The sequence below is a fragment of the Myotis davidii genome, unplaced genomic scaffold (genome assembly GCF_000327345.1).
Source record: "Myotis davidii unplaced genomic scaffold, ASM32734v1 scaffold243, whole genome shotgun sequence".
NCBI lineage: Eukaryota > Metazoa > Chordata > Mammalia > Chiroptera > Vespertilionidae > Myotis > Myotis davidii.
Genome location: NW_006295183.1, coordinates 902,414 through 929,662, shown reverse-complemented (window position 1 = coordinate 929,662; position 27,249 = coordinate 902,414). Strand labels below are relative to the sequence as shown.

Below are 27,249 nucleotides of genomic sequence, written 5' to 3'. Positions count from 1 at the left end.
GGGCCCGGCCACGGCCCAGGCGCCAGCACCACCACCGCCCGCCGCCTGGGGGCCCTCAGGTGAGTGTCCTCCCCCTCCAGAGGCGGTGGATTGGGGGTCGCGGGTGGCCTGCTTGCTTCTCAGACGATGGTGGGCAAGGAGGTGGGTTGTGGAGGCCCAGAATCACCTGGTCATGTGGCTACATCCTGGATTCTTCCTGGCCACCCCCCACCCCAGGCCATACCCATGTGGGGTCATGGGTGCTTTGTTAAGGGTGTACCTGGGTGTAGAACCAACCCTGCCTCAGGTTGGCCTGCTGTATGGGTGGATGTGCAAGAAAGGGTGGCTCTCTTATCCAACATCCCTCAGGGTTCCTGAGAGGTACTGGGCTCCCTGACTACAGGGACAATCCCGTGTCTCCTGCACATCTGGATGGTGTGTGTGGGGGGGAGGTTTGTGTGTGGACCGGGTACTGGCTGAGTAGTGGGCACAGGGCACTGGAGCTGGCTTGAGGCCCCCCAGAGGGTCTGACGCAGCAGGCCTGAGCTGCTGAGCAGCAGCAGGCCGGGTGGGGTGGGGGTGGGGGATGCTGCAGGAAGCGGTTTGGAGTAGAGGGGGTGGCAGGTGAGAACGTGTGACCCAGGGGATGCGTGGGCTCCAGCCTGCTAGTGACTGGGTGGTTCAGAAAGTGTAGGACACTCCCTGGGACAAGAATAGGTGTGGGCGGGTGTGTGTCCAGGGCCAGCTGTGGGTGAGGTATGTGAAATCAGTGTATTTGCCCACTAGCTGGACAGGGAGAAAGCTTGCATGTCAGCAGCCCCCTAGAGTCATCCCAGCACCCAGCTCCTAGAATTGCCCAGAGCAGACGTTGGACACGGGAGGTGGAAAGAACTCCCAGCTGCACTCAGCCTGACACCTGACTGTGATGTCCCCCAGGTGCCCCCAGCGTTGCCGCAGGAAGGAAATGGGCTCAGCGCCCGAGTGGATGAGGGTGTGGAAGAATTCTTCTCCAAAAGGCTGATCCAGCAGGATCGCCTGTGAGTGAGGGGCAGTTGCAGGGTGGGAGTGGGTGGGCTGCTGCATGGGCCTTCCTGCTTACTGTTTGTTGGCTGTTCCCACAGCTGGGCCCCTGAGGAGGACCCAGCCACCGAGGCTGGTGCCACCCCTGTCCCCCGTACACTGCGAAAGAAGCTGGGCACCCTCTTTGCCTTCAAGAAGCCTCGTTCAACACGGGGGCCACGGCCTGATCTAGAGACCAGCCCTGGGGCAGCTGCCCGCACTCGAAAAACCACACTTGGGGACCTACTGCGGCCACCGGCCCGCCCTGGCCGTGGGGAGGAGTCTGGTGGGGCGGAAGGGGGCACCGGCAGCCCTGACCCTGCTCGCAGGAGCCGGCCTCGCTACACTCGGGAAAGCAAGGCCTACTCCATGATACTGCTGCCTGCCGAGGAGGAGGAGGCAGCACTGGGTGCCAGACCTGACAAGGTGAGGCCTGGTGGCAGGGGCGAGGGCTCTGCTGGAACTGAGGGCACTGGGCTCTCTCCCCACTCTGGCATCTCTGACCCCAGAGGCGGCCTCTGGAGCGAGGAGACACAGAACTGACCCCATCCTTTGAACAGAGGGTACAAGTGATGCTGCAGAGGATTGGCGTGAGCAGAGGCAGCGGGAGTGCCGAAGGGAAGAGGAAACAAGTGAGTTTGGGGAGGACACAAGTGTGAAGTGAGGGGGCCGGTGCCATGTGGCTGTGGGTGACGTATGTGACCAGGAGGAGATTCATGACACAGGTCTGTTCCACCCCCTCCTTCTCAAAATAGTGAACCATTCTTCCCTCTTGGCTTTGGCCCTGGCCCAGGCCACTGCTATCTCCTCGTTGGAGGTGTGACAGTCCTTTCTCTGCAGATCTAACAGCAATCTGACCTTGTTACCTACATTTGTAACAGCAAGTCATCTAGGGGCTTCCTCTAGAGCCTCTGCCCTGACTCCTAACTCTGCCTCAAGGGCCTGTGGGGTCTCAGCCCTGGTCACTGCTTTTCTCACTGCTCTCCACCCCTGGTTGCGCCTCCCGAACCAGCTCATCACCACCCATGGGTTGGTTATACAGGCTCCTCTCCATCCATCCCTGCGTTTCCCTGCAACCCTTCCCTGACTCTTTCTCATCACTATCTGGCTTACGCCACTCTGATCAGTCCCTAATAAGAACTACATTATAGAAAGTGAATCAGAGAATTGAGAAATCACATTGTGTGTGTCTGTGTTCCACCATCCCAGACTTTGAACTCTAAGGCCAGGACTGAGTTTGCATGTTGCCCACATTTATTTTTTTAAATATATTTTATTGGTATTTTTACAGAGAGGAAGGGAGAGGGATAGTTAGAAACATTGATGAGAGAGAAACATCGATCAGCTGCCTCCTGCACACTCCCTACTGGGGATGTGCCCACAACCAAGGTACATGCCCATGACTGGAATCGAACCTGGGACCCTGGAGTCCACAGGCCGATGCTCTATTCACTGAGCCAAACCGGTCAGGGCACGTTGCTCACATTTAGTGGTAGTTATAAGAACAAGGCTAGGGTAAGGGTGGTGCGCAGCTGAGCCTGACTTCCCTATTTCCTACAGAGCAAAGATGGAGAGATCAAGAAAGCTGGCTCAGATGGTGAGATCCTGGGCTAGGGCAGTTCATTTTGGGGGAGGGGGATGTTCTGGGAGCGGGGTGGGGAAGCCATGCTTTCCTTCTCCTCACCCCCAAGGCCTAGTGCCTGAGCTCCCCCGACCTACTCTGCAGGGGACATTATGGACAGTTCCTCGGAGGCCCCTCCCATCTCTATCAAGTCCCGCACCCACTCCGTGTCTGCTGGTGAGTGAGGGCCACTGTGTGTGGTGGGGGAATATGCAGGTCAAGCTCACTTCCAATGCCTGGCCTAGGTCTTGGCTGAAACTCTTCTCCTTGCAGACCCCTCATGCAGACCTGGGCCAGGGGGCCAGGGGCCTGAGTCCACCACCTGGAAGACACTGGGGCAGCAGCTGAATGCAGAGCTTAGGAGCCGTGGTTGGGGCCCACACGATGGTCCAGGACCCCCTTCCCCTTGTCTCAGCCCACGAAAAGCCAGTCCCTCCCCAGACAGCCTGGGCCTCCCAGAGGATCCTTGCTTGGGCCCCAGAAATGAAGGTAAATGGGCATGCTAGCCCCCACCCCAATACTGGACTGGGGGCTGGAGGAGTCCCTGCTGGGAATTTAGCTCCTCTGGGGACCCTGAAGGTAGGGGACAAGGGCTGGAGTGGTGGCAGCTGCTGGGACCATACCCTGATACCCTGGCCTCCCCCAGATGGCCAGCTGAGGCCGAGGCCTCTCTCGGCAGGGCGACGAGCCGTGTCTGTGCATGAGGACCAGCTCCAGGCCCCTGTTGGTGAGGGGACACGTCCATGTGTGCTTGAGTGCAGGAGGGTGGGCTCGGGTCTCCCTTCATGGCTCTGGTGAGGGGGCCACTGGTGGTGTGAGGGGTAAGAAACCAGGGAGCAAGGGTCTGACAGCCCTTCCAATGAGCCCAGGTTCCAACTCCAAAAGAGCAACCTCTGCTCGGGTAGGACACAGGGGAAGGGGAGGCTCTGAAGCAACGTGTGCGTGCATGTGTGTGCACTGGCGCACACTGGGGGCGGAGGGGTGGGGGCAAGCAGCAAGCACTTAACCTGCCACAGCCTTTCTGTGTCCCCCAGAACGGCCTTTAAGGCTGCAGCGGTCCCCTGTCCTCAAGCGAAGGCCAAAGCTTGAGGCACCCCCGTCACCAAGCCTAGGTAAGAAGGGGCTGGGCTGGTTGTTAGGGTGGCAGGACCGCTCAGTCCAATTCTGACCTTCCTCTCTCCCCACCTCCTTTTGCAGGATCTGGCCTTGAAGCTGAGCCTCTGCTCCCACAGTATACAGACCCCTCCAGCCCTGAGCGGAGTCCACCCTCCCCAACCACAGACCAAAGAGGCGGCCCCAACCCCTGATCCTCTCCTTTCCTGCCGCATGAGATTATTTTATTAAAAAACTCAAAGCAGAGTGTGGAGCACTGTTTGTCCACCGAGAGGCATAGACTTATATGCACACCTTCTCCTACGTGGTCACATGACCCCTCACACCTGGGTTTGCTCAGATTCCGGCTGTGGCTCCATCAGAAAATGCAAGGCCCAGGCCAGGAGCTGGGGAGGGAGCCTGGGAAGAGAACCAAGGCTGTAGGTGAGGGTTTGGGGAACCTTTTTTCTACCAAGGCCACTAGGATATTTATAACATTCTCAGGCCTTACAAAATTATAAACCTAAAAACTAGCCTGCTATAATTGGGCAGACATTTACTTAATTCAACCCTAAGGCCTTGGCAGGGCCAGACCAAATGATTTTGAGGCTCTTATACGGCCCTTGGGCCGCACATTTCCCACACAGAGCAGGACAGCCCCAGGCACTCACCTGGCAGCTTGGACCTGGGCACAGAGGGACGTGCAGGGTGGAGCGTACTTATATTGGAAGGCGGAACCATCACGATGCTTCTTTGGTGGGTCCTGAAGAGGATGTGGTGTCTGGAGAGGGGCCAAGAAGGACCCCTAACCCCATCCAAGGCTACCCCAGCTCTCCTCCCAGCTCTATCCAAGGCTCACCCCATTCTACCCTCCAGGTGTAGGGGGACTATGCTCACCCAGACAGGACTGGACTCCAGGACTCCCTCGGTGGTTCTTACCCTTGGAGAATGCTGCCAGTTCTTGGGGGGCAACCCTAGTTCCTTGAACTCCAGTCTAGGTTTCTGGGGCTGGGGCCTGGTCACATCAGCCTGATGTGAATTGGGGATGTGACCAAGAGGTGACAGACTTGGGGTACAATTCAGGGGTGGGGAGTTGGTTATATGGCTGGGATGTGGGGTGCTAGGGGGCAGGGGTTGGGGGGTTGAGCAGATGGCTGGCTGGGACTGGGAGCTGCCCTTCTGCCCTGTGTCTGGAGCAGCCAAGGACAGGGCAGGCAGAAGGCTGACGCTGGCACTGCTTTCCTGTGATGACATGTGGCTGCATGAGGCAGGGTTTCCTGGGGAAGAAGGGACTCACTGTGAGCATAGCCCTCTTAGCTCAGACCAGCTGAGTGACCTATGACCTAAGGCAGGTCTCCAGGGGCCATGTTCGTCCCTTTCATAGCTTCCTGCATAGCCTGGGACTGTTTTGGCTTTAGCACCACCTTACCTGAGGAACTGAGTGAGGAAAGTGAGGAGGACAGGGTCAGCGACAGGTCCTGAAGAGCGGGGTCTGGTGGGGGCAGCTCAGGGCCTAGGGGAAAGGCTTATCGGCACTGTGGGGACCAGACCCCCAGACAGTCCCCTCTGGACCTCTCCAGTCCTTACCCTGTGTCCTCTGACCTGCGCCCAGAGAGTTCAGGACTTGCTGGTCATCTTCAGAGATGTGTAGCCATAGGCTGGGGACAGTGTACACAGCTTCTCCCTGTGGAAGTGAACTGTCAGCCGGGCCCGTCCCAAACCCCTCACCCTGACATTTCCCAAGGGAGGCCCTAGACTGACCATGGCCAAGTGGCTGGAGGTGGCCCAGCGGGTGAGCGGGGGTGCTGTGCAAGGGCCTGACAGCATCAGACAGCTCTCAGCCAGGCGCACTAGTGCCCCCTGATGCGCCTCTTCTTCCTGCACCTCCTCCAGAAGTTGGGTCAGTGAAAGGCCTAGAGTCAGGGGGGCAGGGTTGGGCTGAAATCTGAAGAAAAGGGTAGGGTGGGTGGGGAAGAGGCTTACTAAAGGAGCAGGAGGTGATAGCTGGAAAGTCACTCTACAGAGAGTTAGGATCAACCCCCACTTACCTGCATTGGAGGAGGCCGACTCGGAAAGGTGCTCCCTAAAGAAACAGAGGGGACAGGCCTGAGGAACGACCCCGAGGCCTGTCAACACGTTTGCCATCATCTGACCAAGTCGCACCTGGCCCAAACCCAATTCTAGACTCACTCGAGGCAGTCCTTGAGCTTCTTCTGCACATCTGGGTCCTGGTTGCTAGGAAAAAGATGGTGACAGGCAGTCAATGTTACTAAGGACCCACGCCCTCTCACCCAAAAGGCCTGGGCCAGATGTGGGGGAACATTTGGCCCGCGGGCCATATAAGACCAACAAAATCATTTGATCCGGCTCTATCAAGGCACTAGCGGTGAGTTAATTAAATGTCCGATCAAGCCCTAACCGGTTTGGCTCGGTGGATAGAGCGTTGGCCTGCAGACTGAAGGGTCCAGGTTCAATTCCGGTCAAGGGCATGTACCTGGGCTGTGGGCACATCCCTAGCAGGGGGTGTGCAGGAGGCAGCTGATTGATGTTTCTCTCTCATCGATGTTTCTAACTCTCTATCCCTCTCCCTTCCTCTCTGTAAAAAATCAATAAAATATATTTTTAAAAAAAATGTCCGATCAAAAAAAAAATGAGGAAAAAAAATAAATGTCCGATCAAATATAGCAGGCTAATTTTTAAGTTGATAATTGTGTATGGACTTCGAATGATGTTATAAATATCCAAATGGCCCTTGGCAGAAAAAAGGTTCTCCACCCCTGGCCTATGCCCACGCCAGCCAGGCCTGGATAGGGAGAACAGTTGGAGGGAGGAGGCATCACTTACCAACCAATCACCCAATCCCGGGGCTGCTCCGTGGGCATTAGGCTGAAGCGGTGCACCTGCAGGTAGAACTCCGCGGGCTGGAGGGGTGAAGTCAGGGATGGGTCTCAGGGGCTGTCACGGAGTCAGGCCAAGTAACCCGCCCAAGCCAGCCTCACCACTCACCGCGCTGCCCTCTGCCACTTGGACTCGGACCTCGCAGTCTTGCAGCAGCAGCAGCCGGCCTTCAGCCCCTCGGAAACCAAACTCCTTCTCTTCCCTGCGGAGAGCTCGACCCTCACAGCCCAGCCGGCGGAAACTGAGTCCCGCCCGCCTGGGGCCCGCCCACCTCGAGCCCAGCTGGGTTCAAATCCTCTACGATCCTGTGGCGCCTTTCTCACCAGTCCGCGGCGTCCAGAGTTTCCCGCGTCACCAGGCACCGGACGCTGTGGGTCCCGTCAGACACAAGCAGCGCGGCCCCGACATCAGACGTGTCAGGGGCGCAGGACGGGCCTGGGGCCTCGGCTTCTGCCTCCTGCAGCACCTGACGACAGCAACGGGCGTCAATTCCACCGCCCTGGGGACCCACCCCAGTCTCCGGGCCCTAAGGGGTTGGGGGGCTCACTTGAAGCAGCTGCCCGGCCCGTGGGCTTGAGAGTCTCTCTAAGCCCAGGACCAGCTCTCGAATCCACGGCCGCAGGACCACGCTCCTCAACCTTGCCATCCCCGCAACTGAATTTAACGCAGCACCGCTCACCCAGGTTTCCCGCGGGCGCCCGGTCCCGCCTTTCAACGGAAGAGGAAATGCATGACTGCTGGGCGGGACCTGAGATCGAGGCCCCGCCCATGTGCGTTCTCGCGCGTGCGCACGAGCGCATACTGTTAGGGAATTTGCGCGCAGATTCCTGTCGGCTCGACTAGATCCTTCCCTGCTTGTTACCTCTCTGAGCAACAAATCCGGAGACTCTTCTGGGCCGTCCGTCAAAACTCCTTTGGCACCGGGCAGGAAGGGGTCCAGGGCTGTTTCAGATGGAGAGGGAGGAACCTGGGGCCTGAGGCTGCGGCCTAGGGTAGCCGAGGGAATTGGCTCGAAGCCACTTCAACGCCGTGTGACCCCGAAGGACTCCGTAAATATTATAACTCAGTTTCTCATCTACAAAAGTCGTCTTGTAAGGCCAGTAGAAATATGACACACAGCACTCAATAAGTATCACTCTCCCCTCGATTGGCCGAGCACCGCCCCCCGCCGCTCCCGCTCCGGAACGCGGGACGAACAGTAGCGTCATGACGTAAGAGCACACGAAGACGTCTCTATCCCCACCACCGTTGCCTAGGAAACGTGGACTCCGCGTTCCACGCTCCGTAGCTGGCCCCTTGACGTCACGATCTGGATGGGAGGGCGGGGCGAGTGCTACCGGCGCGCAGTCCGGACAGCATCGTGGAGGTGAAGAGCAAAGTAAGGGCCCCTCCAGTCCTAGCTCCGGCTTCGGCTCTAGGTGCTTCCAATTCCCTCATTCTCCCCTCCCTGGCTCCTTGGTCCCACCACCTTTTTCTCTCCACTATCCTTCACATCCCATTCTCTGGCTTTTCTCGCTTTCCCGCGCCCATCCTTCTTCCTTTCCCGGCCGGCCTCTGGAGTCCCTCTGTGGCCTGGGTTACCTGGAGGGCGGGGAGAAGACCTTGGACAGCGTCCCTCGTACGGGAGCTGAGTTCTGGGTACAAGGCTGCAGCTGTTGCCGCAGCCCGCTTTCTCACCCCTGCCACCCCTCGACCTGTGGTGAGAAAGGACGCAGGCTCCCTCCTGACCCCTCCTCTCCCCCCACTCCCTGCCTCTAGTTTGACGCCGAGTTCCGACGCTTCGCGCTGCCCCGCGCTTCTGTGAGCGGCTTCCAGGAGTTCTCGAGGTTACTGCGTGCGGTGCATCAGATCCCGGGGCTGGACGTGCTGCTTGGCTATACAGATGCTCACGGCGACCTATTGCCTCTCACCAACGATGACAGCCTGCACCGGGCCCTGACCAGTGGGCCCCAGCCGCTGCGCCTGCTAGTGCAGAAGCGGGGTGAGGAGAATGGGGTACAGTGGGCAGCCTCTGTGGGATAGGGTGACAGGGCAGGTCTACAGGGATTAAGTTCATGCCCAGGGTGTTCAGGCTTCACCCTCAGCAACCCCTGCCCTTGGGCTGACCTCCAGGTTGGTAGGAAATAGAGTGTCCCCTGCCCCCTGTCTGGGCCTGATGGGAAAGGGAGAACAGGGTCTCTGATCTCAGTGTCTCCCTCTCCAGAAGCTGACTCCAGCGTCCTAGCCTTTGCCTCCAACTCTCTGCAGCGGCGTAAGAAGGGGCTCCTACTTCGGCCAGTGGCACCTCTGCGCACCCGGCCACCCCTCCTAATCAGCCTGCCCCAAGACTTCCGCCAGGTTTCTTCAGTCATAGATGTGGACCTACTGCCCGAGACCCACCGGCGTGTGCGGCTGCACAAGCACGGTTCTGACCGCCCACTAGGTTTCTACATCCGAGATGGCATGAGCGTTCGCGTAGCGCCCCAGGGCCTGGAACGTGTCCCAGGCATCTTCATCTCTCGCCTGGTACGAGGGGGCCTGGCCGAGAGTACAGGGCTGCTGGCAGTCAGTGATGAGATCCTCGAAGTCAATGGCATTGAGGTGGCTGGGAAGACCCTGGACCAAGTGACAGATATGATGGTTGCCAACAGCCACAACCTCATCGTCACTGTCAAGCCAGCCAATCAGCGCAATAATGTGGTGCGTGGGGCATCTGGGCGTCTGACAGGGCCTCCCTCTGTTGGGCCTGGGCCTACTGAGCCGGAAAGCGATGATGACAGTAGTGATCTGGTCGTTGAGAACCGCCAGCCTCCCTGTTCCAATGGGCTGTCTCAGGGCTCTCCATGCTGGGACCTGCACCCAGGCCACCTACGTCCAAGTGCCCGCAGCTCTCTGCCATCCCTGGACAATCAGGAGCAAGCCAGCTCTGGCTGGGGGAGTAGCATGCGAGGAGATGGTAGTGGCTTCAGCCTCTGACACATGAGGAAGCAGTCCTTGCCACTCCAAGGGGACTCCTCAGTGGGGTTTTAGCTTGTTCATAGGGCCCTCTCAGTATGGGGAACATTAAAGGTTTTCTACAAATGCAGTGACGGTCTTTCTGTGTCCCAGCCCCAGCCTCCTCCCTGATCCCACAGCCTTGCCTTCTGCCCTGGACATGAGGCCGGAGTGGTAAGGGCAGCAGAGAGACCTTCCATGGTTACTATTTACAGGGTAAGAAAAGCTCTTAAGGAAACCAACCCCACTGTGTACAAAAAAATTTAATTTTGACAAAGGGGTAAAGAGGCTGGGCTAGGATGGCCCTTCTGCAGCCACCAGTGGCTAGGCAAAGTGCTCTGGGGATACCCCCCCACCCGCCAACACTACTCCTGTCCTTTGCAACCATGCAGTGATCCTCAGCTAGGACCCGTCACTACCCCGGTAATAGGGCTCAAGCATCCATCTTCACGAAGACCTTGGGGCGGGAAAAGATCTTGATGGCCTCCTCTACCTGTACCAGCTTCCGGTCCAGCTCAGCACGGTGGCCCTGGGCCCTCAGTGAGTCTGCCCCGGCAGGCAGCAGCACCAGCTCACGCAGCAGCTGGCTCTGGCCTACAGGGGCCCAGAAACAGTATTAGGCAGGAGTGCAAGGTCCTCAGTGCGTTCCTCATCCAGTCCACGTACTCACTCACTCTGGAGCAGAATGCCCACATACTCACTCTGGAGCAGATTGCTCAGTGTCTCCAGACGCTGGTTCTCAGGCATACGTGTGTGACCAGGGGGCATGGCAGGGTCCGGCTGGCTAAGCTGGCGGGCCTCAGCCTCCCGACGCCACAAATCCCTACGCTCCAACAAGCTGTGGATGCACAGATTCAGGTTGATAATCCCAGGGCAGATGTTGGCTCCCACCTGCCACAGGCATCCCTCACCCTGGGTGTCGGAAAGTGGGACCTACTAATGGGGCACGTGGCCCTTCTGTGTGGCGTTGTAGTGCTCCTGGGCTTGCCGTTGCTGTTCCAGCACCTGTGCCAGGACCTGCAGCGAGTGGGAATGCCGCCTGGGGGCCCTCTTGGCAGTGCGGGCATTGTGGCTAATGAAGTCCACACCTACGCCTGGCTCCTGCAGGACATGGCAAACGTGATGGGCAAACAGCACTGAGTTGTTCCCCTGGAACCCCCAGGATCCCTGTCCCACCTTCTATCCCACACATACTCTCACCTTGGCATTGGAATCTGGTGGGGTGAGCTGGGGACTGGGGACACGGGGTGGTGGGAGCCCAGGACCGCAGCGAGAGTGAGCCCGCAGGAAGTGCACGGTCTCTGTCCCAGAGGCAGGGCCAGGCTCCTGGAGGGCAGGGCATAGAAAAGGGATCAGTCAGGCTGTGGCCAAGGTCTCAAAACCGAGCCTCTATCCCTGGCCCTCTGGGCCTCCTCCCTCTTAAAAAAGCACTTCTCATCAGCCTTTAAACATGTGTGTCTCTCACATCCGTAACAACAAACCACCCCTCCTACCTCAGTTCTGGCTCCAGCTACCATTCTTTTCTCTCCTTCCTAGCCAAGCTTCCTGGATATGTCCCCACCAAGGTCATTGGCAGCTGGCTTCCAAGCCCGCAAATGCAGGGTCATTTCCCTGGTCTCATCGTCCTCAGCCTCAATAACTCCTAGGTCTCACTCCTGAAATCCAGACCTGATTCTCCATCTGCTGCTTCCTGGACACACTCCCACCCCCTGGGAGTTTCACAAATGCTCCAGCTTCAACACATCCCCAGATAACCTTATCGTCTTTTCTCTCAATCCTGATCTTCCCCTTGATAGAGAAATGGTGCCACCACCTACTCAAGACAGAATCCCACCACCCTACCCGTCCCTGACCTTCCCACTGCCCGTAGAAATAAAGGTTGAAAAGTGGGTTATGGGGCTCTTCATATGGGCCCAGCTGATCTCTTAGCCTATCCTCATGCTCTTATCCCCTCACAGTAAAGTGTACACAGCATCCCCACTGCCCACACTTCCTCTAATCTCAGGACTTCCACCTGTGAGGTTTCACCTATAAAGAATGTTCTCTTCCATTCGCCCCTTGCCTAATTCCTACCTGCCCCTGAGGATTTTCCTCCCTCCCCATAACTCAGATCAGGGTATAAGTGGCTCCTCTCAAATAAGATGGACAGTGCTTCTGGCTCCCTGGGCAGTTACCTGCAGCTGGGCCTTGACTCGGGACTCAACTTTCTCATACTTGGGCGAGCGCCAAAGAGCCTTCAGGGGCCTGGGCTGGCCCTGCTCCCGGCTGCGCTCCTGCTCACGGAAGCGCCTCTGGATCTCCTTGATCCTCCTCAGATTCTCCTTCTCATGGTCTTTAGGGTCCTTCCCTGGGAAAAAGATGTTACCAGGCTCTGCCCTGCATATAGCCCATGAAATCCAACTCATACCAGTTCACACACAGGTCTGACCGCTCTAAGTTAGGCCCTATGCAGGTACTCCATCCCCCTCACCATCTGATTTCCTTCCTGACATGGCAATTTATCTTCTATCCCTGATTATTTTCTACATTTTTAGTGTGAAGTATACCATTAATCATCTTACATATAATATTCGTCTTACTTGTCTATTGTCTCCCACTTTGACTCAATAATGGCCCATGCTTGTCTTCAACCTGTTTTCATAGCACCTACTGGGCCTGGCAAACAGCAGGCACTAAGCAACAAACATTTAACTGATATGTCAATTCCTGAAGCTGAACTACCTCATTCAGCCCTCTTCGGTGAGAAGGAAAAGGTAGTGCATTTCTCCCTCCTTTTACAGTCGGGGAAATGGACACTCAGAGAGGCAAAGCCTGAACCCAGGTCAGGGCAGGAGAAGCATCGGTTTTTGACCTCAGGTTTTGCTATCAGATTTGCCTCGCTGCCCGTTCTGCCCAGAACTTACTCTTGGGACAGGCCCGTGGGCCTAGGGAAATACCCCCAAGCTGCAGCAGCATGCCCCCCACGCCGCATCGGCCACGCTCCAGGATCGCTTTGCCCTCAGGACGGATGCGGGGGCCGCGGGGCGGGGTGGCGTCCGGGTCCGGGTCCGAGGTCAGCAGGTCCAACTTCAGCGCGTTTCCCTCAAGGCGCCCTTGGGCTGAGGGGTCCGACAAAGCGGAGTGCGGGGTTCAGTGGTGGAGCCAGACCCGGGCTTAGCTCGGGCCTTCCTGGGCTGCGACACCCCCCAACTCACCGGAGGAGGGCCGCCGGTAGTAGTCAGGACAGAGCGTGGGGTCTGGGGGGATGGGCCCCGAAATGCGGGACGGGCCCTCGCACATGCCGCCGTCGTAGCCCTGTAACGGTGCACAGGCTGCGTCCCTGGGGTCCCGACCTCCGTCCTCAGCCCCGTGCCATGCCCTGGACGGGAGGGACCCCGGCCCGGCCTGCACTAGCCGCCTGCGCTCCTCGCCCACTTCCCTCATTCGTTCGCGCCCCTCCCCCTCGACACCCAGGCGGGGGGCTCACCCGAGCAGTTTTTTGCAGCCCGCCGCTGAAACTCGACGGGTTTGCTGTTGCTAAGCAACAATAGTTTCCGCCTCTGGGGTCAGGGGCCAATGCCCCTGGCGCAAAGTCTTCTGGGGTTTGTAGTACCGGTTCAGGGTAGAGCTGATCGATCGCCAGTCCCTGTTCCCACCTCGGCCCTCGCCTCCGAGCCAGTCTTCCGGGTACCGCAGTGAAAAGGGCCCGTCTTCGCCTTCACTCCCAACTCCCTGCAGCTGTGCTGACTCCGCGCAGCTATGGCCTCAGCAGGGACCGAGAGGCGACCAGGAGCCCAAGAGGGGACGGCGGAGGGGCCTGCACAGCTCTCGGAGGCACCCCGTGGCCACGTTCAGGGCTCTGAGGTGAACATCGGGGCTGTCTAGCCTTTACTGTTGGCCTCGGCGCCCTCTAGGAGGCCAAACTCTGTACGTTGACCCCCTAACTGGCAGGACAGGTATGGTGACCAGTTACCCCTGTGTCACCTCTAGTGTCCAGTAATGGGAAACCAGGGCCCGGTGTCAGCCCATGAGGCCTGTGGGACCCAGGGTGAAGACAGGCGTCCAACAGGACCAGCCTCAGAGCCGGAGCTCCAGGAGGACCGACTCAAGCTGGAGGAAGTGCGACCCAAGCCAGAGGTGGAGGCACTGGAGGAGAGAGGCCCCAGGCCTATGGCCTCTGTTGTGAGGTCCAGTCATGGTCCCAAGAGGAAGCCAGTCAAGTGAGGGGCTTTTAGAGGGAAGGAACAATAGGGTTGGTGGGGTGGGGGGTATCGCACCCCAGTAGGATTCCAAATTCCTGCACTCCTACAGGGTGCATCCTTCTCCCCTGCCACCACCATCCCTCCTCACTCCTGTCCCTAAGAGAGGGAGCCTCAAGGCCTTGTTCAGGACTGAACTCACATGAGCTCTCAGCCCTTATCCAGTTCGGGGCCTGACTGACCAGGAAAGGGACAAGAATCTGGGCCTGAGGCGGTAGGCATGCAGGGCTATTCCCTCCTGAAGCCTCCTGTCCCCCAGCCTCCCAGGGCCTAGTCACCAAGCCCATCCTAGGGCTGAAGCTGAGCTGCCCCAGGGACTGCCGCTGCAGAGAGAGGACCTGGAGAGTAGCCAGAGCGAGCCTTCGCCATCTACCAAACAGCACAAAAAAGCCAAGAAACGCAAGAGTCTGGGCGCCCCAGTGCTCCCAGCTGTGGCCAGCACAGCGTCTGCACCCTCAGAGACCTTGGGGCTAGAGCGTGAGTGGCAGTTCCTGGCCCTTCTCTCCGTCTGCCTCCCCCCCACCCCCCGCCTGCTGGCCTCCTGACATGGCACAGTATGGTGCTCCAGCCCCTACTCTGCCCTGGGTCCTTGCAGGAAAGGCCCAACGCTTACGGCCCCTGTACCAGTACATCAACTATTGCAACCCTGAGCTGAACGAGGCAGGGGAAGCGGAGAGGGAGGCTGAGGCCGAGGTGGAACCTGAGTTGGACCCAACCCTGGTCCCCAAGGAGGCATGTGTGGAACAACTGCCAGCCTTGCTGCCAGTGGCAGGTGAGCTGGGCTCAGGCCGCACTTTGCCCTGCACCAGTACGTTCGTGTCTCCCACCCATGCTCTGGTTCCCCTTGGAGAGGAGGCTGGAGAGGAGCCTGGAGGTTTGCCCAGCTTGGGGGTCAGTGGCCTCCTCAAGACCGAGATGGATAAGTCAACTCAGGTGGACATCAGCAAGATGCTAAGTGTCTGCGCCGCCCCACTTGTACCCCCACTGTCTCCTCAGTACAAGTAACTGTCCCATCCCAGGGGTTGCTCCTCTGTTCCCAAGCCAGGACCAGAGCAAAGCCTGTGTGGGCTTCAGCCCTCAGGTGAAAGGGGGAATTCTGCCCTGCCCCAACTTGGGACCTTGAACTTGCTGAAAATAAATGTTTTTCCTTTTTCTCAGACTTTGACTTCCCAAATAAGACACCTGAAGTGGGGGAGCCTGGGAAGGGTAGAGGATTCCCCAGGGCAGGGTTTGAAGCCTGACTGGTCATCTGGATCGCCCAGGAGTTTGACAAAAGTATAGATTCGTGGGCACTACCTCAGGTCTAACTGAATCAATCTGTAGGGGTGGGACCTGGTTCTGTGCATTTAAAGCAGCGGTTCTCAACCTGTGGGTCATGAACAATGAAAATACACCCTGCATATTAGATATTTACATTACAATTCATAACAGTAGCAAAATTACAGTAATTAAGTAGCAACGAAAATAATTTTATGGTTGGGGGTCACCACAACATGAGGAACTGTATTAAAGGGTCGCGGCATTAGGAAGGTTGAGAACCACTGATTTAAAGGCTCAAATAAACCTGAGGATCAGACAGGATTAGTGAGGAGGGGGAGGGATGTGATGAAGAACAGGGGGCAGAGAAAGGAAAGGGACTGCCAGGTCACGGAAGCAGGTGCGTGGCCTTGCTCCCTGTCTCCCAGGAAGGGGCTTGCATTTAGTCTGACCTTGCAGGGATACTCCCTCACTTGGGATACTCCCTCGGAAGTGGCAGTTTGTTTGCCTGCCCCAAGACTGGCAGCTTTGGGAGGCTTTGTTATTGAACCACAGCTGGACCCGACTTTGCCCCCATAATGGCCCCTAGTGACAGAGGATCAGGGCCTTTTTACTGGCAGGCAGGGGTGGTGGTAGAGGTGAATGGTCTCCCTGGAGTCTGACAGTCAAGCCACCAGATGACCACTGCCTCTCACCTGTAAGACTCTCTGGGAAGAGGCGACCAGTGCTGGCCATTTTGAAAACCCTCATATCCAACTGCTTCCTGGTCCTCCTGCATGTCCCTCTGACACCATAAACACAGGGAATTTCAAATGAATAAGTTCTCCTCCCTACAACCTGCGTTTCCTCCTGTATCTCATCTGCACAATGTTCAAGCCCAAATCCTCCACCCCTTCACTTGGCTAGTTCACATGGACCTTTGAGAAACTCAGGGCACCTTGTTTCCTGGCAAGCCAGCATTGCCCTGCATTGTAGCACCCACATATACTGCCCTGTGTTTATTAACTGTCTTCAGGACTAGACTGTGAGCTCCCCAAAGGCCTTTGTCATTGCATCACAACTACCTAGCAGAGGACCCCCATAAAAGGTATCAAAAAGCCCGGCCGGCGTGGCTCAGTGGTTGAGCCTCAACCTTTGAACCAGGAGGTTGCTGTTTGATTCCCGGTCAGGGCACATGCCCAGATTGTAGGCTCGATCCCCAGTGTGGGGCATGCAGGAGGCAGCCAATCAATGATTCTCATCATCAATGTTTCTAACTCTCCCTCTCCCTTTCTCTCTGAAATAAAAAAAAGTGCATATATACACACATATATTATACACACATACCAGAGGCCCAATGCACGAAATTTGTGCAAGAGTAAGCCTTCCTTCCCCCAGATGCCGGCACTGGCATCCCTCTGGCTTCCCTCTGGCACCCAGGACCCGGGCTTCCCCTGCAGCCCCAGCTTCGTGCGGAAGGTCGTCCAGAAGGACGTCTGGTCTAATTCGCATATTACACTCTTATTATTATAGAAGATATACATATACATACATATGTATGTTTAAAAGGTACCTATGCTTTTCCTGGGATAACGATCTGACTACCCAGGAAATACTGTCCACAGGGACCACGCAGAATGAATACTTCCCATAGGGATGAACAGAGGTTCTCTGGGATTTTTCAGAGATAGAGGGCCCCTCAAGGTAACTGAGCTTGACCCCCTCACATTATGGTTGAAGTCTGGAGAGAAATGGCTTTTTATGAGACCACATCCTGGGCCTCAAGGAAGCTCCACCCTTTCCCGAGCCCTGCAGATCTGAGTACCCTGGGGCTCTCTGGCTAAGGCCTGACACAGGAAGGCCAAGCATCTGCTTGCCCTGTGTGGTCTCCAGGGCTGGAGGTATGGACCAACACTGATAAGGAAGCTCTGTTCCTTTCTTCCAACAGGTGAGGTAGGAAATACTCAGTAACCGTAGGAGAAAATGACCTGTCTACATTTCTTGAGGCCTGTTACCTGACAGGTTTGTCTGGGCACAGAAAGGAACAAGTCACCACTACTCCTAGAAGCTCACTCTAAGGGAGAAATGCAGAAGCAGCACGATGCAAGCAGACACATGCTATGGAAGAGCTGACAGAGACTGTGGGACCACAGGCGGCGGGGGTGAGGTCACTATGCCTAGGAAATAGTGAAGGGGCAGCCCTCCAGCCGATTCCTGGAGAGCTGCGTGGCCTTCCAGGCAGAGGCTATGCCAGGGATGAAGCCTTGCTAGTATGGAAGATGCCGGCTGCACGCAGGAGGGCCACTTAGCACGGCTGAAGCAGAGCCTGGCCATCAGGAGGCCAGGGTGGGTGAGTCTGAGAGTGATGAGGGGTGTAGGCAAGGAAGGATCTGGGCCTGACATTTTGGAGAGGTTCTTAGGGCAGCTGAGTGAAGGACAGAGCGAGAAAGGGAGAGACGGGACACTGGGTGGGAGACTGTTGTCACTGTCCGGGTCTGAGGCCTAGTTTTGGCTGGGGGTTGGAAAATAAGCAACAGGTATTTTGGAAGTTCGCTTCTGGTTGCTGGAACAGGGAGGAAAAAGTTGACTGCACTTTCAATGGCTTGGAAAAACTTTACTTTGACTCAAAGATCCTGAGTTTGGGACACAGGTTCTGGGAGGTGATGCTGCCTCCCTCCAGGAGGGGGCGGTGCAAGACAAGCCTGGAACCTGCTGCAGGCTGTTACCCCTGGGGACCAAAACACTGCTGGCTTTCTTGACCACAGGCATCTAGCTACTTCAAGGTTCATTTCCTCCCTGGGGCCAACCCAAGAGATAGGACAGTTAAAGAAGTTTAAGGGGTGGCCATGGACCCTGGGAGTGCCAACAGAGGGTCTGAGATCTTTCTCAAAGCAGCTCTGCACTCAGCCCACTGCAGTCTGCCCCGGGACTTCTGGGACTACATCTTTGTATACAAGGGGTTTGCTGCTGAGCCCTATAAAACCTAAGTAGTGCCACTGAGTCAGCAATGTGACCCTTTCTTAAGTAGGAGCATCTGAGTTGGGCAGAATAGATGCATGTGCGTTCTTGGTCAATTCCCAAATTTAGGATGGATCTCAACATGCTAGTAATGCAGAGGGACTGATCTGGAACTGAGCTGGTGGTCCCTGGGAGGAAGGGCGGGGGGGCAGCCTCTTTCAGCTCTACTAGCGTCCTGCCTGGTGGGGCTCTCTCTGCAGTCCACCTCCTCGTTCAGGCCAGGCTGAGATTCTTGCTGCAGGGAGGGGGCAGTAATCTGGATGGGGATCTAAGAGAGGGGCCAACCCACAAAATATATGATGTTAAAGGGCACTGGGAGTCTGAGGAGCCACAAGTGCTGGGAAAACAGTAGTTCAGGGTCAGGCTGCAGTCAAATGACCCTGACCAGGCTCCTGACTACGTCACTTATAACTTACAGGAGGCAAGTAACTTTGCTCCTCTCTGCCTCAGTTTTCTGATCTGAATATTACAATATTAATATTAGCACCTTAGAGTGATTTGGATATTAAATAAAATAATATGCATAAAACGTCTACCCTAGGGGGCCCAGCATGCAAAAAACATCTTCCAGTCCTGGCCAGTGTTGCCAAGTGGTCAGAGCGCAGCCCTTTGCATCGAAGGGTCACAGATTTGATCCCTGGCCACCAATTGATGTGTCTCTCTCATATCAATGGTCCTCCCTCCCTCCCATTCCCTCCCACTCTTCTCTCTGATAAGCAATGGAAAAACTATCCTTGGGTGAGGACTAACAAAAACAAACAAAAGCATACTCCAACACTAGCCATTGTGATTTCAACTCACCAAGACAAGGTATAAAACCAGGGCAATATAGAAAACAGGCCAGATGACTTTTATAAGGGGTGCCACGAGGAAGATGGAGCCCACCCTCGGTCTTCCTCTTTCTGGCAAGGAGCCCAGGGCAAGGCAGGGAGGGTTAGAAAAGGGAAAAGTCTGGTCCAGGTACAATCCTGGCAGGCTGGCTGTGGTCACAAAGCACATGTCCCTCCCCCAACCCTCACCGCGGACTGACATGGCTAAAGGCCGTCCCTGTGTAGAAGTTGTTAAATGCATGTTTGGTGCCTGGCGGGCTGGCCAGCCAGTGTTTGGCCATACCCACTTCGAGGGGAAGCGTGTGGGGCCTTCCTCCTCAAGTTCATCCCGTCCAGCTGCTCAGGACGTTCCTCCCCCGCCTCCCCCAGGGCTCCCCTGGAGCCAACTTCACGGTCTTAACAACAGAACCCCTCTGGACCTGCAGCCCAGGAAGGCCCCACACTCCCCAGGATCTCCCTGGACCAGCAGGCCTGACAGCTCCCCATCAGGAAGTCTTGAGTCCCGTTTTCCGAGCAAAGACTTTGCTCTGGAGGCTCCTGGGATGTGGGGACGAGGGAAGAAGCTGGGAGGTGAGGGCAGGTGGTGGCAGGAGCCTGTGTGGCCCACCAGACAGCGATGGGTCGGAGGTCAGGGCTGCTGTGGAGACACCAGAAACGATGAAAATAGAAACAATCTACAGCAATAAACAGGCCTTTCATTACTAAAGAAACCTAACCTACCAAACAGCCAACAACCATGTGCCGTAGTGTCAGAGTTTGATTTATTAACATTTATCAGATGTTCCAGAGTTTTCCCATGTCTTCTCTCTGCCAAACCATGGGCCCTCTGCTCTAGTCAACAGCCCCTGAGAGCTCTCCTAACGAATCCCCTCCACCCACCAGGGAAGGGGCAGCCTGAAATCTGCAAGGGCCGAGTCATGTGGGGGAAAGGGCGGTGCGGGTCCCTGAGGGATGCCTTGCTGTCCTCGCCATTCCTGAGATGCCCGAAGCCCAAGAAGGGCATGGAAACAAGGCTCTTTGTCATTTTCCTCAGGACTGAGGAATCGGCCAAACTGGCTCCTGGCTAGGCCTTCACATCCAGTTAGGACCACAGACAGGCTGAAGAAGCCCCCAAGTCGAGCTTGTGCTCGCCTTGCTCACCAGCACTAACTACACGGAGACCTGGCAGCAGCTCTGCCCCTGGCACACTGTGCTAGCCCACAGGCCATGCAACAGGAACATCACCGCCCTGCAGCTCTGGGGAGTGAGCAAGTGCTGGAGGGGCGTTCTTCTGGGGCCACCTTGGGCTCCCCCTGGGCCCTACCCATGTTGACTTGTTACATGAATGACACCGTCTATGCTACAGCCAAGCCCTGCCATCCTGCTCCTGGTCCCTCCCTGGCCCCTTGGCCCCACGGCAGGGAGCCCATGTACAGGCTCACAGGTTATTCCGCTGGAGCGCCTCACACAGGTTCTGGTTGGCATCGGGTTCCTCCGTCAGCACCTCCACAGCCTCCCATTCCCCGGTTCGGCTGGACCTTTTGATGGCGTCCACCACACTCTGCATGTACAACCCATCCTCAAACGAGGCGGCCATGGAGACGGGGGTGTGGTCCCAGGTGCGGCGGTCCCCCTGCCCCTGGAAGGACTCCCGCAGGGCCTGCACCATGTAGACCATGCCCTTCAGGTAGAGCAGCGGGACATCCTGGGGCCCCTGCTCGGGCAGCCCTGCGCCCACAGCCAGCGAGTCCCTCAGCAGCAGCTCCTCCTGGGTGGCAGAGTTCTTCTGCCCATAGAGGTCAGCTCCCCGGGCAACAAGGCGTCCTGCAGAGCCCACCACCATGACCTCATGCACAAAGGCACCTGGCATGTTGAAGTTGAGTGTTACTGTGCTGCACACCCCCCCGCCCATGAGCATCTGGAAGAAACAGAAGTCATCGCTGGTGACATGCCGGATGCCACGAATGGCCGCATTCTGCCTCACAAAGGTCTTGAGGAGCCCGTGGACCTTCTCCGCTCTTTGGCCAGTCAGGTGGGTCAGCAGGTCCACAATGTAGGTGCCCATGGTGTGCAGGCCTCCTCCGCCCATGAGCTCGTCGCAGATCCAGCCGTAGTTGGGGCTGAGCAGGCTGCCTGAGTAGACGCGGGCATCGCAGATCATCACTGCGCCCACATAGTGCTCGGCGATCAGCTGCTTCATGCGCACGAAGGCAGGCAGGAAGCGCAGCACGTTCCCCACCAGGCTCATCAGCTGCGGGTAGTAGCGAGAGGCTGTCACCATCCGGAAGGCATCCACTGAGGTTGCTGCCTTCTCACAAACCACATTCTTCCCAATACCTGGGAATAAAACACAATAGGAAATCTCAAAGTTCCAAGGGGTTTACACTGGGGGGAAGGAGAGGGGAATGTATTTCTCGAAGGCAGATGGACTCAGGAAAGCCTCTTATGAGACCAGATGATGGCCTCGGACAAGAGGAAACACGACTTCAGCTTGGATGAAAATGGTACCCAGTGTCTGGGACTGGAGAAAGTGGTATGAGCTGGAGAAAGAGGAGGAAGTTCTTAAGGGAAAATGAAAGGAGGAGAGACACAAGGCACAAACCAGGAGGGGGAAGCAGAGGTGGTGCGATGGTAATTTTATGTGTCAACTTGGCGAGGCTATGGTGCCCATCAGACACCTCTGGACATTGCTGGGAAGGTATGTGGCTGACATTTAAACCAGCAGACTTTGAATAGAGTAGATTACCCTCCATAATGTAGGTGGGCCTCACCCAATCAGTTGAAGAGCTTAAGAAAAAAGACTGAGGTTTCCTGAAGTGGAAGAAATTCTGCTTCCAGACTCAAGTCTGCAACATCAACTTTTGCTGGGATTTCCATATTGTTGTCCTGCTCTGTGGATTTCAGATTTGTCAGCTCCTACAATCACATGAGCCAATTCCTTAAACTAAATCTCTATCCACACCTCTCCCCCCGAATATATCCTACTGGTTCTGTTTCTCTGGAGAACACTGTCCCATATAAGTGGGCTGGAGAGGTAGATATGCTTCTTGGACATGCTCATGTACTTTTTAAAAATATATATATTTTATTGATTTCAGAGAGGAAGGGAAATGGGGAGAGAGGAAGAAACATCAATGATGAGAGAGAATCACTGATCAGCTGCCTCCTGGGCAAGTTGGGCATGTGCCCTTGACCGGAATCGAACCCGGGACCCTCCGGTCTGCAGGTCGAAACTCTATCCACTGAGCCAACAGGCCAGGGCATGTTTATGTACTTTTATGCATTTATTACATCACCAGCTTTGGGCAAGAGAATCTATATTTTAGGGGATGGGCTTTGCACTGTCAAGTGTAACTGCAGAAAGGGCTCTAAGATTCCCTGCAGACTGTTCGTTGGAAACACTGGTTCAGTAAGTTACTGTAGTCAAAAGGCCAGAAAATGCTTGGCTCCGATAGGAGGGGAAAGGGAGTGAAAACATCTGTTCTGCCCTCATGTCCATTCTGAGTCCGCTGAAGCTGGAAGGCACTCCGAGAGGAGAACAAAGCTAGGCGAAACCCGAGGAGAGCCTGAGGCCGAGCAGCTTACTTCCATGTGAGGAAACAGAGAAGATCAGCATCCCTCCATGTTTTAAAATGCAAGTTCATGAGGGTATGAGCCGCCGTAAGACACCAACACCTGAGGTACGCCTGTGAGCTTGGATGGTCCAACTAAAAAGTAGTCCTATGCTATTACCCTTCAATAAAGAACTTACAAAGCCCAAGAAGTGGTATGGACTAGACGCACACACGGGTGCAAATGGCAGGATCAGGGAAGGCTTCACAGGGGAGTGAGGTTCCAGGGAGTCTAAGGGGGAAGAGGCATCCAGACAGAGGAAACTGCATGTGCAAAGGCACTGAGGTAAGGAAGGGCCAAGAGTTAAGATTCCTAAAGGCCTGTGTGTACACCTGGAACTTGGCTGAAGGGGCTACACAGGGCCTATAAGCAAAGTGGGAAATTGAATAGTCAATTGTATCACTCACAGAGAGGGAGAGGGGTAAGTTTGGGGGTGGAATCCAAAATCGAGCTCTTAATACTCCCGTCCTCAAGTCTTCCCCATCTCAGTCAATAGCAACTCCATTCACCCAGTTTCTCAAGCCAAAGTCACGGGAGTCATCTCTCACATCCCCCCCCTTTTTTTTTAGAGAGAGAGGAAGGGGATGGGGAGAAGCACCAATGTAAGGGAGCAACATCGATCAGTTGCCTCCCACACGCACCCCAACTGGGGATCAAACACGCAACCTGGGTATGTGCCCTGACCAGGGATCAAACCTGCCACCTTTCAGTTATGGGATGATGCTCAACCAATGCTTCCTCACACTTGTAGGCCTTTAGGATTAGGGGCAGGAGAATCACAACACTGGGTGAGAATTTGGCCCCTTGGCTGCGGAACACATATGACTGCCCCGGAAAGCAATGGGGCTGTTAGATCCTCATACACAAGCACCCATCTGAGAGCTGTAGTGGGTGCGAAGGAAGAGGACTTCTGAGAGTTTGGTGGTGATAAAACTAGGGTAAGTAATCTCCGTTTCATGCCAGGAGAGGTCAGGGAAGGGGGAGAGACCTTCCTTCTTGAGCCCCAAATAATGGAGAGCTCTTGAACTCAGGAACCAGCAGTACTATCAGTGTGGGGGGAGCTAAAGGGCATTTTAAAAAAATATATATTTTTTAAATTGATTTCAGAGAGGGAGGAAGGGAGAGAGATAGAAACATCAGTGAGGAGAGAGAATCACTGACTGGCTGCCTCCTGCACGCCCCCTACTAGGGGGGATGGAGCTTGCAACCCGGGCATGTGCCCTAGGCAGGAATCGAACCTGGGACCCTTTATTCCGCAGGCCTATGCTCTATCCACTGAGCCAAACCTGCTAGGGCTAAAAGCCATTTTGAGTTAAATAAGCTCCTGCAGGCCAGCTACATGGGGTCTTACCTTTAGGAAGACTTGGGTGACCTGAAAGACTAGCTTCCTTAAGTTTCTCTAGCTTTCCTGCTAGCAAGTCAAAGGATTAGCGAAGCCGAAAACTGCTCTCTGTCTCCTGGGAATGGGGAAAGCGTGGATGTTGAGTGCCTATTAGCTCTGATCTCCTGTGGGGTGAACAAGTTTCATGCTGCAAGCCTCTTTGCAGCCATAATCCCCAGAATAGTTAGGAGTGAAGTGCCCTTGAGCACCAGAGGCCCGAGAAGCTGCCCGACCACCATTTCGCTCTCTAGTAACGCACCACAGGTTCACAGCTCTGGGAACCCTGCCTAGAGGTGTGGGACTAGATCAATGACTTCAAACAGCAGGGTAGAGAAGCAGCCAGGAAAAGCAACACTTTTGTGTTTTTATAAAATCCAGGGAATATCTCTATGTATTTTAAAACATAAAAGGTACTGCTACTAGAGAAATAACTTGGAAAGCCCTAGATTGAGTCACTTGCTCACGGCCCTTCTACACGCTTTCCTGGGTCACAGTCCCATGTCGGCTCCATGGGTCACACCAGCAGACTGGCTCCCATGGGTAGAATTTGTGACTGTCTTCATTCATCCACTGTGCTAGGCCTTGTGTCAAACTCTGGGGACACAACATCGGGCATAGTCTCTACCTTCAGACAACTTACAATTTAGTAGAGAGAGAGTCATTGACCAAATTATCATATAAATACACGTAGAACTGCATCATATAAATTACCATGAACGATATAAATGGTAATATGAAAGCATATAGCAGGGATCTGACCTGGACTGGGGCTCAGGGAAGGTATCTCAAGGGACAGGTGTTCTTGGGATTAAATTATCTGGGTCACACTGCTTGAGGAATGATCTCTTGTTATCTCAAGAGCCAGTGGGGACAGAGTTGGCAAACTCAGTGTTTTTCTAATGAAGCATATAAGTGCCAAGAACTGGGCACAGAAACCTACCTTTTAGTGACAGTTTTAAGAAAACATTCAACGGTGGCAAAGATGTTCGGGCACTTTGCACATTAAAATATAGTTTTCTGACCTGAGAAATAAAACATGTCAAGGATCCCACCCTCTCCTTTAAGGAATTCATGGGAAAGCTTCAAGGATAAAATTTGTAGAAGAAATGAAAAAAGAAAAAAAGGTAAAAAAAAGCAGAAAATAAGATGCCACAGAAAGAGTTGTGATATGAAAAGAACACCAATGCAGGATCAGTCCACAAATTAATTTTATGAAAAACTAATAAAAATGAGGGCAAGAGCCCTGACCGGTTTGGCTCAGTGGATAGAGTGTTGGCCTGTGGACTGAAGGGTCCCAGATTCGATGCTGGTCAAGGGCATGTACCTTGGTTGCAGGCACATCCCCAGTCGGGGGTATGCAGGAGGCAGCTGATCAGTGTTTCTCATCGATGTTTCTAACTCTCTATCCCTCTCCTTTCCTCTCTGTAAAAAAATCAATAACATATATTTTAAAAAAAATGAGGGCAAGAAACAATCTTTATGGCCTCAGAAGTCAGGTAAAAATATAATGATCTAACAAGCAGAGGAAAATGCAATTCTGCCCACAGCATTAAGACTTACTAAGAAGCCCTAACCGGTTTGGCTCAGTGGATAGAGCGTCGGCCTGCGGACTGAAGGGTCCCGGGTTCGATTCTGGTCAAGGGCATGTACCTTGGTTGCGGGCACATTCCCAGTAGGGGGTGTGCAGGAGGCAGCTAATCGATGTTTCTTTCTCATCGATGTTTCTAACTCTATCCCTCTCTCTTCCTCTCTGTAAAAAATCAATAAAATATATATATATAAAAAAGACTTACTAAGAAGCCGCAAATCAATAAACATGATACATCACATAAACAAATTGAAAGGGAAAAATCACATGATTGTATCAATAGACGCAGAAAAATCATTCGACAAAATCCAACACCAACATTTTTATTTATTTATTTTTAAAATTGATTTTAGAGAGGAAGGAAGAGGGAGACAGAGATAGAAACATCAATGATGAGAGAGAATCATTGATCAGCTGCCTCCTGCATGGTCGATGCTCAACCACTGAGCCATGCAGGCCGGGCTCAATGGCTTTTTTATACACCAATAATGAATTCTCAGAAAGAGAAACTAAACAAACAATCCCATTTACCACTGCAACAAAAAAATTAAGATACTTAGGAATAAACTTAACCAAGGAGGCAAAAGACCTGTACTCGCAAAACTATATGACGTTGAAAAAAGAGATAGAGGAAGATATAAACAAGTGGAAGAATATACCGTGTTCATGGACTGGCAGAATCAACATCATTAAAATGTCCATACTACCCAAAGCAATGTACAGATTCAATGCAATCCCTAGTAAAATGAAAACAGCATATTTCACAGAGCTAGAACAAATTCTCCAAAAATTTATATGAAGTAAAAAAAGACCCGAATAGCTGCAGCAATCTTCAGAAAGAAAAACAAAGTTGGAGGACTCACAATACCAGATTTCAAGTTATACTACAAAACTACCATAATCAAAACAGCCTGGTAATGGCACAAGAACAGGCATGTCGATCAATGGAATAGAACAGAAATTGACCCAAGCCATACGCTCAATTAATATTTGACAAAGAAGGCAAGAACATACAATGGAGTCAAGACAGTTTCTTTAATAAATGGTGTTGGGCCTAGCCGGTTTGGCTCAGAGAATAGAGTGTCGACCTGTGGACTGAAGGGTCCCAGGTTCGATTACGGTCAAGGGTTGTGGACTCGATCCCCGATTGGGGGCGTGCAGGAGGCACCCAATCCATGATTCTCTCATCATTGATGTTTCTCTTTCTCCCTCTCTGAAATCAATAAAAATGTATTAAAAAATAATAATAAAATAGTGTTGGGAAAATTGGATAGATATGGGCAAAAAAATGAAACTAGCCCACCAACTTACAACATACACAATAATAAACTCAAATGTATAAAAGACTTAAATGTAAGTCATGAAACCATAAAATCCTAGAAGAAACCATAGGCAGCAAAATCTCAGACATCTCTCGTAGCAATATGTTTACAGATACATCTCCTACAGCAAAGGAAACTAAGGAGAAAATAAACAAATGGCATTACACCAAAATAAAAAGCTTCTGCACAGCAAAAGAAACCATCACCAAAAGGAAAAGAGAGCCCACTGTATGGGAGAACATAGTTGGCAATGATACACCTGAGAAAGGGTACATTTCCAAAATACATACAAGGAACTCATACAACTTAGAAAAAGGAAGATAAACAATCCAATTAAAAAATGGGCAAAGGACCTACATAGACACTTCTCAAAGCAGACATACAGAATAGGGGCAGGTTAGAATGGGCCAATGGGGGGAAAGA

General features: G+C 54.2%; 6 protein-coding genes across 10 annotated transcripts in view; 3 read left to right on the top strand and 3 right to left on the bottom strand.

Moving 5' to 3' along the window:
* The window catches only part of RLTPR (RGD motif, leucine rich repeats, tropomodulin domain and proline-rich containing), an 11,912-nt gene extending 7,894 nt beyond the window's left edge, over positions 1-4,018 (top strand). Inside the window, 9 exon segments of the mRNA XM_015567816.1 lie at positions 9-59; positions 916-1,016; positions 1,101-1,464; positions 1,548-1,670; positions 2,599-2,635; positions 2,765-2,836; positions 2,933-3,148; positions 3,694-3,771; positions 3,857-4,018. Coding sequence (XP_015423302.1) covers positions 9-59; positions 916-1,016; positions 1,101-1,464; positions 1,548-1,670; positions 2,599-2,635; positions 2,765-2,836; positions 2,933-3,148; positions 3,694-3,771; positions 3,857-3,966 — 1,152 coding nt within the window. The 3' untranslated portion in view covers positions 3,967-4,018.
* Positions 3,972-7,982, bottom strand: ACD (adrenocortical dysplasia homolog (mouse)). Of its 3 annotated transcripts, none has more exons than XM_006769770.2 (13): positions 7,512-7,982; positions 7,197-7,357; positions 6,973-7,115; positions 6,758-6,851; positions 6,596-6,672; positions 5,942-5,986; positions 5,800-5,834; positions 5,513-5,664; positions 5,339-5,435; positions 5,181-5,264; positions 4,649-5,028; positions 4,423-4,514; positions 3,972-4,171 (listed from the first exon to the last, which is right to left on the bottom strand). In XM_006769770.2, exons 2-13 carry the CDS (start codon positions 7,293-7,295, stop codon positions 4,093-4,095), a joined length of 1,377 nt encoding a protein of 458 aa, XP_006769833.1. In that variant the 5' UTR covers positions 7,296-7,357; positions 7,512-7,982; the 3' UTR covers positions 3,972-4,092. The 3 variants fall into 3 exon arrangements, with proteins under 3 accessions (XP_006769833.1, XP_015423328.1, XP_006769832.1); XM_015567842.1 differs by having other exon boundaries at positions 5,354-5,435; XM_006769769.2 differs by lacking the exon at positions 7,512-7,982 and having other exon boundaries at positions 7,197-7,486.
* Positions 7,856-9,713, top strand: PARD6A (par-6 family cell polarity regulator alpha). The gene is made up of 4 exons (XM_006769835.1): positions 7,856-7,860; positions 7,970-8,027; positions 8,408-8,630; positions 8,853-9,713. The coding sequence occupies exons 1-4, from the start codon at positions 7,856-7,858 to the stop codon at positions 9,602-9,604; spliced, it is 1,038 nt and encodes a 345-aa protein (XP_006769898.1). The 3' UTR covers positions 9,605-9,713.
* Positions 9,714-9,867: 154 nt separating this feature from the next.
* On the bottom strand, positions 9,868-18,501 carry ENKD1 (enkurin domain containing 1). 3 transcript variants are annotated; one of them, XM_015567844.1, is made up of 8 exons: positions 18,494-18,501; positions 12,817-12,933; positions 12,526-12,720; positions 11,797-11,969; positions 10,823-10,948; positions 10,560-10,723; positions 10,324-10,460; positions 9,868-10,216 (listed from the first exon to the last, which is right to left on the bottom strand). In XM_015567844.1, exons 2-8 carry the CDS (start codon positions 12,899-12,901, stop codon positions 10,056-10,058), a joined length of 1,041 nt encoding a protein of 346 aa, XP_015423330.1. In that variant the 5' UTR covers positions 12,902-12,933; positions 18,494-18,501; the 3' UTR covers positions 9,868-10,055. The 3 variants fall into 3 exon arrangements, with proteins under 3 accessions (XP_015423330.1, XP_006769828.1, XP_015423329.1); XM_006769765.2 differs by lacking the exon at positions 18,494-18,501 and adding an exon at positions 13,089-13,151 and having other exon boundaries at positions 12,817-12,916; XM_015567843.1 differs by lacking the exon at positions 18,494-18,501 and having other exon boundaries at positions 12,817-13,082.
* Positions 13,342-15,268, top strand: LOC102772127 (chromosome unknown open reading frame, human C16orf86). The gene is made up of 4 exons (XM_006769767.2): positions 13,342-13,465; positions 13,592-13,821; positions 14,120-14,337; positions 14,456-15,268. The coding sequence occupies exons 1-4, from the start codon at positions 13,361-13,363 to the stop codon at positions 14,863-14,865; spliced, it is 963 nt and encodes a 320-aa protein (XP_006769830.1). The 5' UTR covers positions 13,342-13,360; the 3' UTR covers positions 14,866-15,268.
* A 1,182-nt stretch (positions 18,502-19,683) lies between the features above and the next one.
* GFOD2 (glucose-fructose oxidoreductase domain containing 2) overlaps positions 19,684-27,249 on the bottom strand; it is a 12,493-nt gene continuing 4,927 nt past the window's right edge. The window contains exon 2 of the mRNA XM_006769764.2: positions 19,684-21,260. Within this exon, the coding sequence (XP_006769827.1) occupies positions 20,362-21,260 (899 nt within the window). The 3' untranslated portion in view covers positions 19,684-20,361. The remainder of the gene's footprint in view (positions 21,261-27,249) is intronic.